Source organism: Mustelus asterias, chromosome 20 (genome assembly GCF_964213995.1).
Source record: "Mustelus asterias chromosome 20, sMusAst1.hap1.1, whole genome shotgun sequence".
Classification (NCBI taxonomy): domain Eukaryota; kingdom Metazoa; phylum Chordata; class Chondrichthyes; order Carcharhiniformes; family Triakidae; genus Mustelus; species Mustelus asterias.
In genome coordinates, this window is record NC_135820.1 from 26,519,412 (window position 1) to 26,532,028 (window position 12,617).

The 12,617-nt window shown below is 45.4% G+C and overlaps 1 protein-coding gene across 2 annotated transcripts in view; it reads right to left on the bottom strand.

The window, feature by feature from the left end:
- Nucleotides 1–12,617, bottom strand: part of nelfcd (negative elongation factor complex member C/D) — an 81,472-nt gene that overhangs the window by 33,691 nt on the left and 35,164 nt on the right. The window contains exons 10-11 of one of the 2 annotated variants that reach the window (XM_078236355.1): nt 9,635–9,774; nt 5,059–5,173 (exon numbers count right to left, since the gene is read on the bottom strand). The exons of the other annotated variant lie outside the window; for it this stretch is intronic. Coding sequence (XP_078092481.1) covers nt 5,059–5,173; nt 9,635–9,774 — 255 coding nt within the window. The remainder of the gene's footprint in view (nt 1–5,058; nt 5,174–9,634; nt 9,775–12,617) is intronic. 2 annotated transcript variants of the gene reach the window in all.

Below are 12,617 nucleotides of genomic sequence, written 5' to 3' on the forward strand. Positions count from 1 at the left end.
CATAAACATAAGCCTTAACAGCCCCAGACCCAACAGAGAGGCCCTGACTAAACGACACCGGGTTATTTTGATGGGGACACCCGATGCTGCATTCCCCACATGGATAAGGGACCAGACACATAGATTAATTAGACTGGGATATGAGGATGAAGGACCCCTGAACCCTGATTCAAACGCAGACCCCACAGTGCAGTCCAACGAACAGACACGGGTATGGAAACCAGGTGAGGAGATAATGATGGAGCCCCATGAGACAAATGATTCAGAAGATGAGTCTCTGTTGGGCAATTGGTTAACGAAAATGCTGAATGAAGGAATCTAAGGTGCTCCAAATGATGAAATTCAACGTACAGTGCAGACCAATGCAAGGTACAAGAATCTCACCTACAAGCAGTTGTATACTGCTAGTACGATTAACCAGGTTACTTATATAATCCAACGCCAGCTCTTTCGCCAGTTTTCTCTAGTTAAGATAACATTAAGCCAATTATACACATCTTTGGGCAGCTATGCTACATTTTAAAATCTTTGAGGCAGCTATGCTAAATTTTAACGTCATTGAGGTAGCTGTGCTAAATTTTAAAATCTTCAAGGCGACTGAGCTACATTTTCAACAGGAAATGAAATAAACAAAACTCTTAACAGTGCAAAAGCCTGGTACAATATGCAGCTGCTCTGCGTTCGAAGTGACACTGAGAATTTTATTTCCAGTGATCTAATGATAGAAGGGCCATCTCTCTTTACCCCTAATGTTAAAGGGACACATTTTCAACTCTTAGAGGCACTTGTGTTAAATTTAACATGCCTTCAAACTCCAACACACTCAGAGAACAGACACCTCTTCAGCTCATTACAGACCGACTCCAGTGCTGTTCGAATCCCTATAGTTAATGGTGACTGCTGCCAGACTAAAACTGGCCGCCTTGATTTTGCTGGCCAGTTAAGCTCTTTTCTGACAACTCCACGACTCGTCTATTCATCGATCTGAAAAAAAATTGCTCCGTAGTTCTCCACAATTAGAATTAAAAAATTATGACATGCAAGCGACACTGGAGATACCCGGGTCCTCCTGACCACACCACTGTCAAATAAGTGTTCAAAAAAAAAAGGGGAGGGGCATGTACACTTTAAATATATGTATATACATCAAATATTAGATGCGATAACAGCAGAAATTACATTGATCTCCTCAGGACAGTGACGGACGACAACAGAGATGCAACCTACGATCTACCTCATCGGACTCATCATCGGGATAAGCACACAGGACATTCCAAGCAAGATGAACTTGTGGTATCATTTATGGTTTGCCCCACCCGACGTGGGGGAATGTGAGGAGGGTGTGTTATGGGTGCACCCCGAGAAGAGTATAATGTTTGGGTGTAACAGCCAGCGGCTGGTATACAAAAAACCAAATGGCAGTTCAACTGAATGTTATCTGAGTGTCACCATAGAAGGGGATTGGTGGGGATTTTCAAATAATGGGTGCCCTGAAATTGGGTGTCTGGCCAACAGCCCAGAAAAAGGATTAGAGCCCCGGGACATTCATAGAGGGGAACTTTGCATTGTATGAAATAAGGACTGGGCTGAAGCCACCCCCAGTCCCATCCCACTCGGTTTGTCCGGAAGCCACCCCCGGACCACAGAATGGATCGATACTAAAACACACAGGGAAAACCTTGTATGACAACATCCCCCACGAATTAGTATCTGTGGTGGTGGATATAGCTGGGACCCATCTGCTAGAGTGGTGCTCTCCCCAACTTAAGAGATTATACCTCCACTTAACTCGCAGACTGTTAGGACGGAAGGTAGGAATGGATAAAAATCAGGAAAGATCCAGGAGGGAGTTAGTCAATGACATGGCCACAGCATACGGGGCAGGGTAGCAACCATCAACACCCTTGATTTAGCCGACCTGCACAATAAACTTAAGGTTCTGACCCAACAGGTTAAACAGACACTAAGTTCTATCAATGAGGACAATCAGCAAGATGCTGAAGGGGAACTGACTGGGAACACAGCCAGCAGCCACATGGTAGCTGTAATAGCAAGACACGCCAAGACAATCAATCAAATAATCAGGGAAAAATTAGAGGATGATGACCGACAACAGAACCGGACTTTATGTAGTGCATATGGATAGTGGATGATAGAACAGCTAAGGGAAAACCTAGAGCAGGTACGCAGTGGACAGGTTCCGTCTTGGATTAGTGACGAACAGATGGAACACTTATTTACTGGTAAGAAACACCCCGAGTTATCTGGCTGCCAAAGTCTGGTTCAATGACGACTCCAGGGAAAGCCCTGGGAATGATATTAGGGCTCCCCATAATCAATGACGACCGGGTCGGACTGAGGGTCTTTGAAGTGGAGAATACAGGGACTATCCATGAGGATATCTGGATAGGACACGACGGCACTTTACCGTACGCAGTGGAGAAAGAAGGGAGGCTCAAAGGCACCACTCTGGACAGATGTCAGCAAACTGATGAAATAATTGCATGCCCGTACCCAGTTTACTTAAATAAGCACGCACTGTGTGGCTTCAGAACAAACACTAGCCTAAATTGCTCATAGCCTGGACACAGACATAACTCGGGTGGCTTACAAGGGAGCAGGGAGATACTGTCTCACCACCTCCCTGAAACAATATCAGTATGGCACGACAAATTGTAACATTACTAACACTACATTCTGCATCAAACCAGACATACCAGCCAGGGTGGGCCTCATTCAACTAATAGATATCCATAAGAGGGAGAGGGTAGATTTGAACGCCACTGACAAGCTCCGACAGACTCTAGGGGAGTACTATGAGAAATATGACACAAGCCTAAAACTCCTGCCAGAGGAATTGAACCTGATTCGGGCAAAATTGGCTACAGCCGACAGAACCTTCACCAAAGTAGTACAGCAGACCCAAGAGGCGAAAAGGAGGATTAAATAAATTAAAATCACCTCTTGGTGGGATGATCTTTGGAACTGGGGCTCAAACATCCAAATCCATTTGTTCGCATAATGTCGCACCTGGCGGTAGTACTGATTTTGTTCACCCTGGTACACCTAACCATCCTCACAGTCCAATTCAGTCGATGGAAAAAGACGATCACCCGGAGGCAGAACGTAGGGTCCACCCTTGAACCATGGTCCCCTCTAATTCAGTAGAGTAATTTTTACAGGAAGCCTGCCATTTTGAGATTTGGACTAATGAGCTGTTGGAAATTCTACTACCAAAATGTGCCTCAGATCTGCGAATGCTTTATTCTAATGTTTGTTTGAATGTTGGTTTATAATTGGCTTATTGTAACAATGGTGTTGGGGATATCTGATTGTCTGTATTTGTGGGTAATTAGCTTATTGTAATAATGGTGTTTAGAATATGTGGTTGTTTGTATTTGTAGAGTGTTGTTGTCTGTAGCTTCTGGAATGTCAATATGTTGTGGGAATGTATTATTACTGCGCATGCCAATGCCTGGGCCTTACTTGACTGTTGAGTGACTGGGGAATTCCTGACTGATACTGGTCCTGAGTTTGTGGTCCATCACACTTCGCATTCAGGATCAAATGGCCAAACGGGCCATCTAAAATGGTGATTTGTAAAGCACTCTGGGACAATTGGGCAAGAACTGAAACGACAGGCTGCAGCCTCAAAGACAGAGATAAACAGACTGCAACCCAGATGAGTGAATACACAGGATATGGGTCAACTCCAGGATAAAAGAGACTTTCTGGTCAAACTGGGTTGTTTACCAGACATAGGGGCGCCGTAACCCCTTATTTGGGAGGAAGGTGTGAACCCTACGTGCCCCAAGCACCTGCAGACATGGCCGTTGGGGACACACCCAGAGATTGGCGTGGCAGCACCCAATTGGACTTTATCAATCAGGGTGATCAAGTCCTGATCGATTGATTGGCAATGGCCAAAAGGAGCGCAAAACCCAACGGGGTATAAAGGGTGATGCACAACCAAGAATCTCTCTCTCTCTGACCCCACGAATGAGCTACAATAACGGTGACCATCGCCAGCGACGGCCAGCACGAGGAGAGCCACCACACCCGAGTAGGAAGGAAGACCAGAGCCAGAGTGCCAGACCAGACCAAAGGACCAGACTACGCAGAGGACGACCGAGACCAGCGCACAGATAAAGACCAATATCTGCTTGGGTACTTGCCAGTCACGCAAAGTTAAGTCAAGGTCTTGTATTGGACTTGAACTCTCGTATTTTCTGTAAAGATAACTTATTGTTGGTTGGGTGGGTGATTATTGATTGTGTGTCTTAAATAAATATTGGTTGCACTAACAAGACGTGTACTCGCAGTTATTTTGTCCATCGTATAAGGATTAAAACAGAGTGCGGCAGGCACAACAGGAAATAAATGCAGGCCAGGATAGTGGAAGAATTCCTCTGTTCATATTTCAATAGTGGTAGTGGATCTTTCACAACAACCTGAAAAGATAGGTGTAGCCTTGGTTTAATGTTTCCCCTGATAGCAGATTGTTATTCAGGAAGTGCTGCACTCTCATGGGTGGGGCTTGATGCCACAACTTTATGATTCAAAGGTCAACGTGCTACCACTGAGCTAAGACTGACAATATATAATACATAAGGTAATGATACATATAATAGATAAGGTAAAGTCAGACTAACACTCAAAAGCAAATCACAGAATGGGTATTAATGAAAGAAACATTTAAAATAAATGTCAGAAACACCACTACTGAAATGTCTGGAACTTGCTGGTGATGCTTTTGTGAGGTTAACTGAGGATCATTTTGGGCTTTTCAGAGTTATAACAGAAGGTGTTTTCATTTGTGAACTCACCTGACATCCACAGATGTACTTTGTATGTTACCCCTGAGATTGGGATAACCAGGCTGACAATAATGAACCAATTACTGGCACCACCCAAGATCTGGTAATCAGCACAGAATGGGATAGAACCTCAGATATTTAATTAGATATATCCTATATCATGGCAAGGAGCTTCTAGCTTCTAACAGGACCTAAAGTTACCCTAATGATTTGGACTGGGGATCATGTATAGCTCAGTTACCTCATCCAGTAGGGCCAGGTGAACAGGTGTATGGTCAGTCTGCAATTGAAAATAGCTGGGCTCTGACACAGTCCAGTCAACCCATTTCAGCACTCCCATTGCTACCACCGGGAACCTGATAATCAGAAAGGAATCATCAGCTGACATAATGTAAGATACAATTGCAAAACCATTCTAACTCTTACCATTGCAACACTAAGGTTTAGTCTCAGCATCAAGGGAGAGGTAAATGACACAGCTTAGAAAACTCCCAGCACTTCAGACACACAGTGTTACCATCCAGTATGGTAACAGAAGTGCTGGGTGTTTACCTCACACTACTGTAGGCTAGGTTTAGCACAAGTTTAAATACAGAATAAAGTTCTACACAGTTCCATCAAATACTCACACGTCAGAGCATTGCACTCCCAGATCGAGCACTATATTCCTACGAAACTCATCTCCAAACTCCGTGGCCTGAGCCTCGGCTCCTCCCTCCTCCTGAACTTCCTAACCCACAGACCACAATCAGTAAGGATAGATAACAACACCTCCTCCACGATCATCCTCAACACCGGTGCCCCACAAGGCTGTATTCTTAGCCCCCTACTATACTCCTTATATACATCTGACTGTGTGGCCAAATCCCCCTCCAACTCGATTTTCAAGTTTGCTGACGATGCCACTGTAGTGGGTCGGAACTCAAACAATGATTTTTTTTTTTGATTTCCAGAAGGCGTTCGATAAGGTGCCTCACAAAAGGTTGCTGCAGAAGATTGGGGTACACGGAGTTAGGGGTAAGGTGTTGGCGTGGATTGGGGATTGGCTATCTAACAGGAAGCAGAGAGTTGGGATAAATGGGTGCTTTTCTGGTTGGTAGTTGGTGACCAGTGGCGTGCCGCAGGGATCGGTGCTGGGGCCTCAATTGTTTACCATTTACATAGATGATCTGGAGGAGGGGACTGAATCTAGGGTATTCAAGTTTGCTGATGACACGAAGGTGAGTGGGAAAGCGAATTGCGTGGAGGACGCGGAAAGTCTGCAGAGAGATTTGGATAGGCTGAGCGAGTGGGCGAGGATCTGGCAGATGGAATATAACGTTAGCAAATGTGAGGTTATCCACTTTGGAAGAAATAATAGTTAATTGGAATATTATTTAAATGGAGAAAAATTACATCGTGCGACTGTGCAGAAGGACCTGGGGGTCCTTGTGCACGAATCGCAAAAACTCAGTCTACAGGTGCAGCAGGTGATCAAGAAGGCGAATAGAATGTTGGCCTTTATCGCGAGGGGGATAGAATATAAAACCAGGGAGGTCTTGCTGCAACTGTACAAGGCACTGGTGAGGCCGCAACTGGAGTACTGTGTGCAGTTTTGGTCCCCTTATTTGCGAAAGGATATATTGGCCTTGGAGGGAGTGCAGAGAAGGTTCACCAGGTTGATACCGGAGATGAGGGGTGTAGCTTATGAGGACAGATTAAACAGATTGGGTCTGTACTCGTTGGAGTTTAGAAGGATGAGGGGTGATCTTATAGAGACATATAAGATAATGAAGGGGCTGGATAGGGTAGAGGTGGAGAGATTCTTTCCACTTAGAAGGGAAACCAGAACTAGAGGGCACAGCCTCAAAATAAGGGGGGGCCGGTTCAGAACAGAGTTGAGGGGGAACTTCTTCTCTCAGAGGGTAGTGAATCTCTGGAATTCTCTGCCCATTGAAGTGGTGGAGGCTTCCTCGTTGAATATGTTTAAATCACGGGTAGATAGTTTTCTGATCGATAAGGGAATTAGGGGATATGGGGAGCAGGCGGGTAAGTGGAACTGATTCGCTTCAGATCAGCCATGATCTTGTTGAATGGTGGGGCAGGCTCGAAGGGCCAGATGGCCTACTCCTGCTCCTATTTCTTATGTTCTTATGACGAGACAGAGTACAAGAATAAGATAGAGAATCTGGTATACTGGTGCAGCAACAATAATCTCTCTCTCAATGTCAACAAAACGAAGGAGATTGTCATCGACTTCAGGAAACATAGTGGAGAACATCTCCCTGTCTACATCAATGGGACAAAGTAGAAAGGGTCGAGAGCTTCAAGTTTTTAGGTGTCCAGATCACCAACAATGTGTCCTGGTCCCCCCATGCCGACACTATAGTTAAGAAAGCCCACCAACACCTCTACTTTCTCAGAAGACTAAGGAAATTTGGCATGTTAGCTACGACTCTTACCAACTTTTACAGATGGACCATAGAAAGCATTCTTTCTGGTTGTATCACAGCTTGGCATGGCTCCTGCTCTGCCCAAGACCGCAAGAAACTACAAAAGGTCGTGAATGTAGCCCAATCCATCACGCAAACCAACCTCCATCACGCAACCAACATTGACTCTGTCTACCCTTCTCGTTGCCTTGGCAAAGCAGCCAGCATAATCAAGGACCCCACGCACCCCGAGCATTCTCTCATCCACCTTCTTCCGTCGGGAAAAAGATACAAAAGTCTGAGGTCATGTACCAACCGACTCAAGAACAGCTTCTTCCCTGTTGCCATCAGACTTTTGAATGGGCCTATCTTGCATTAAGTTGATCTTTCTCTACACCCTAACTATGACTGTAACACTACATCTGCACTCTCTCATTTCCTTCTGTATGAATGGTCTGCTTTGTCTGTATAGCACACAAGAAACAATACTTTTCACTGTATACTAATACATGTGACAACAATAAATCAAATCAAATCACTAGATTCATAACGGTTTATAAATGCAATTCCTTCAGTTTTATGCAGAGAGGAGGAAGAACGAGATACAGTTTTAGACAGATATGGAGGCAGCAGGAATTCAGCTTTATGTAGCTGGGGGTGTGGGCAGAGGTTTAATGTTAATTAGAGGCAGAGAGATGGGAACCTGTGGTTTAGTCCAGAATAGAGAGGAGCAGGAGCGGAAGAGGCTCAATACAATGTACGGAGATTTGGGCAAGGGATTTGTGTTATATTAAGAAGGGGAAGATGGGGTGGCAATGGTCAGAGGCTCATTATTGGGCAGATGGTCCCGTATCCTATGGCAATCATTGAATATGATGTGGAGATGCTGGCGTTGGACTGGGGTAAGCACAATAAGAAGTCTCACAACACAGGTTAAAGTCCAACAGGTTTATTTGGCAGCACTAGCTTTCGGAGTCTCGCTCCTTCATCAGGTGAGTGAAGAGCTGTGTTCACAAACAGGGCATTTACAGACACAAACTCAATTTACAAGATAATGGTTGGAATACGAGTCTTTACAGGTAATCAAGTCTTAAGGGTACAGACAATGTGAGTGGAAAGAAGGCCAAGCACAGGTTAAAGAGATGTGTATTGTCTCCATCAAGGACAGTTAGTGAGATTTTGCAAGCTTAGGCAAGTCGTGGGGGTTACAGATAGTATGACATGAACCCAAGATCCCGGTTGAGGCCGTCCTCATGTGTGCAGAACTTGGCTATCAGTTTCTGCTCAGCGATTCTGCATTGTCGTGTGTCGTGAAGGCTGCCTTGGAGAATACTTACCCGAAGATCAGAGGCTGAATGCCCGTGACTGCTGAAGTGTTCCCCGACTGGAAGGGAACACTCCTGCCTGGTGATTGTCGAGCGGTGTTCATTCAGCCATTGTTGTAGCGTCTGCATGGTCTCCCCAATGTACCAAGCTTCGGGACATCCTTTCCTGCAGCGTATCAGGTAGACAACATTGGCCAAGTCACAAGAGTATGTACCATGTACGTGGTGGATGGTGTTCTCATGTGAGATGATGGCATCTGTGTCGACGATCCGGCACGTCTTGCAGAGGTTGCTGTGGCAGGGTTGTGTGGTGTTGTGATCACTGTTCTCCTGAAGGCTGGGTAGTTTGCTGCGGACAATGGTCTGTTTGAGGTTGTGCGGTTGCTTGAAGGCAAGAAGTTGGGGTGTGGGGATGGCCTTGGCGAGATGTTCGTCTTCATCAATGACATGTTGAAGGCTCCGGAGAAGATGTCGTAGCTTCTCTGCTTCGGGGAAGTACTGGACGACGAAGGGTACTCTGTCTGCCGTGTCCTGTGTTTGTCTTCTGAGGAGGTCAGTGCGGTTTTTCGCTGTGGCACGTCGAACAATGCAAAATCGCTGAGCAGAAACTGATAGCCAAGTTCCGCACACATGACAACGGCCTCAACCGGGATCTCGGGTTCATGTCACACTATCTGTAACCCCCACGACTTGCCTGAGCTTGCAAAATCTCACTAACTGTCCTGGCTAAAGACAATACACATCTCTTTAACCTGTGCTTGGCCTTCTCTCCACTCACATCGTCTGTACCTTTAAGACTTGATTACCTGTAAAGACTCGCATTCCAACCATTATCTTGTAAATTGAGTTTGTGTCTGTATAAGCCCTGTTTGTGAAACACAGCTCTTCACTCACCTGATGAAGGAGCCTGAGACTCCGAAAGCTAATGCTGCCAAATAAACCTGTTGGACTTTAACCTGGTGTTGTGAGACTTCTTCCTGTAATCACTGAATACACTGATTGAGGGACCCCAGGCCCCATACATATCATGTGGCACTCAGGGAATCCAATGATAGAACATTCCATAGCCCGAGAGACTCACCGAATACACTGATAGAGGGTCCCCAGTTCTGCAACCAGCTCTGAAGCCCCTTTGTTTTCATTGCAGCACAGATTGTGGACAGTTTCAATGGCCTTTGATGTTGATTTCAACTCATCTTTATTGATGTTACATCTTTTGTTCTGTCAAGAAAAATAGCACCTCTGGATTACACTGATACAAAAGACTAGGACACACTTACAGTTTGTACCCAAAATCCCTGCCAGCTTTCCAAACCTGTCAATCAGAAGTTGATTCTGTAAATGTTTCAGTTTTGCATGTTAGAAACTTAAAATGCCATCCTTATATTACTGCCCTGACACTAAATAGCAATGAGCTTTCAGCCTTTCCAATTACCACTCCAACAACCTACTCTTAATGATCAGCAATGTGAAGAAAGGAGTCCAACAGGTTTATTTGGTAGCAGATGCCATTAGCTTTCGGAGCGCTGCTCCTTTGTCAGATGGAGTGGAAATCTGCTCTCAAACAGGGCACAGAGACACAAAATCAAGTTACAGAATACTGATTAGAATTCGAATCTCTGCAGCCAACCAGGTCTTAAAGATACAGACAATGTGAGTGGAGGGAGCATTAAGCACAGGTTAAAGAGATGTGTATTGTCTCCAGACCGGACAGTCAGTGAGATTCTGCAAGCCCAGGAGGCAAGCTGTGGGGGTTACTGATAGTGTGACATAAACCCAAGATCCCAGTTTAGGCCATCCTCATGTGTGCGGAACTTGGCTATCAGTTTCTGCTCAGTGACTCTGCGCTGTCGTGTGTCGTGAAGGCCGCCTTGGAGAACATTCTCCAAGGCGGCCTTCACGACAGCACAGAGTCGCTGAGCAGAAACTGATAGCCAAGTTCCGCACACATGAGGACGGTCTAAACCGGGATGTTGGCTTTATGTCACACTATCAGTAACCCCCACAGCTTGCCTCCTGGGCTTGCAGAATATCACTGACTGTCCGGTCTGGAGACAATACACATCTCTTTAACCTGTGCTTAATGCTCCCTCCACTCACATTGTCTGTATCTTTAAAACCTGGTTGGCTGTAGAGATTCGAATTCTAATCAGTATTCTGTAACTTGATTTTGTGTCTCTGTGCCCTGTTTGAGAGAAGATTTCCACTCCATCTGACGAAGGAGCAGCGCTCCGAAAGCTAATGGCATTTGCTACCAAATAAACCTGTTGGACTTTAACCTGGTGTTGTTAAAACTCTTACTGTGTTTACCCCAGTCCAACGCCGGCATCTCCACATCAAGAAAGGAGTCAACAGTGCTGCAAGTGGCACTTACACACTAATAATCTGCTCTAGATGCTCAGTTTGCATTCCACCAGGGCCACTCAGCTCCAGATCTCATTACAGCCTTGATCTAAACATGGGCAAAAGACCTGAATTCTAGAGCTGAGGTGAAGGTAACTTCCTACAACACCAACCCTGCATTTAACCAAGTGTGACATTAAGGAGCTCTAACAAAACTAAAATCAATGGGAATCAGGGTGAAAATGTTCCACTGGCTGTAATCAGACTTAGCATAAAGGAACTTTAAAACTTTAATCCCAGTTGGCAACCCTGCCTGAAGGTGCCGACCCACGGGAACACATGTACTTGGGAGGACGAGAGCCAATTGTTGTGCACACCCTGACCCTAGGCAGCCCTTCGCTGAAGGGCAATCATCTCAACACCAAGACAACGCTGCAAGAGTTCTTCAGGACAGCATTGGTGAAGCAACAGGTCCTGTTGCTTCACCAATGATTTCCTTCTATCATAAGGTCATGCGTGGGGCCATTCACTGATGATTGCAATGTTCAGTTCCACTCACAATTCCTCCCATTGAAACAGTCCATGGCTGCATGCAGCAAGACCTGGATAATGTTGAGGCGTGGGCGGGTAAGTGGCAAATAACATTCATGCTACACAAATATATACAATAGAATAGGTCAAAGGGCCTATTCTGTACTGTGTGACTAGGATAAACATACAAATCAGGTGCAGGAGTAGGCCATTAGGCCCTTGAGCCAGCTCTGTCTTCAATAACATCAAGGCCGACATGACTGGTCACAACTCTACATTCCACCAATTCGCAATATCGTTCGACTCCCCTGTTAGTCAAGAATCCACCTACCCTGCCTCAACCACTCTCTTGGGAAGAGAACTACAAAGAATAATAATCCTTTGAGAGAAAAAAATTCTCATCTCAAGTCTTGAATGGGAGACACCTTATTTTTAAACAGTGTCCCCAAGTTGAAGTCTCTCCCACAAGGGGAAACATCCTTTCAGCAGCCACCTTGCCAAGTCCCCAATTGCCAGACAATCAACATCTCCCCCAGACATCCAAAGCATTTCCTTTGCCTCTGAAGCAGGCAGTTTACTATCTCAAGTGAAAGACAGCATCACTGACAATGCAGCACTCCCTCAATTCTGCACTGGAGCATCAATCAAGAACAGGAGTGGGGCTTGATTCCATGCTCTTCTGACTCCAAGGAGTGCTCCAAACTGACACTTAAAAGCATTTTGCCCAGTACAATTTACTTTCTCTTTTTCTTGCATAATTGAGTAGATTCCCAAAGGATTTGGGCATGAGCAGTCTGGAGCACCATGGTGACGTTTAGCTGCAAACTCATTCTTCATGTTGTTTATAAGTTGCTCTCAAGTGAATTGCTTGTAAAGATTTTTTTTTCCAGGTTAATGACTGGATTCCTTTCTTAAAAACCACTTTGCATCAGCATTAAAATACGGGCCAGGATTTTCTGGTCCTTCCCACCAGCAGGGTCCGCCCATTCCACCGAAGGCCGTCCCATCTGCTGCAGGGCAGGCAAGCCATACAAAATGCCATAGACCTCAGTGAGACTGAAGATCCCATCGATGGCTAATGGCTGGGGGGGGGGGGGGTCCTAATGTTCCATTACAGCATCATCAGCCTTGACAAGGGCTGACGACATCCCTAAATCAAAAACCTTTATTCATATGTTTTTCCTCTCTAT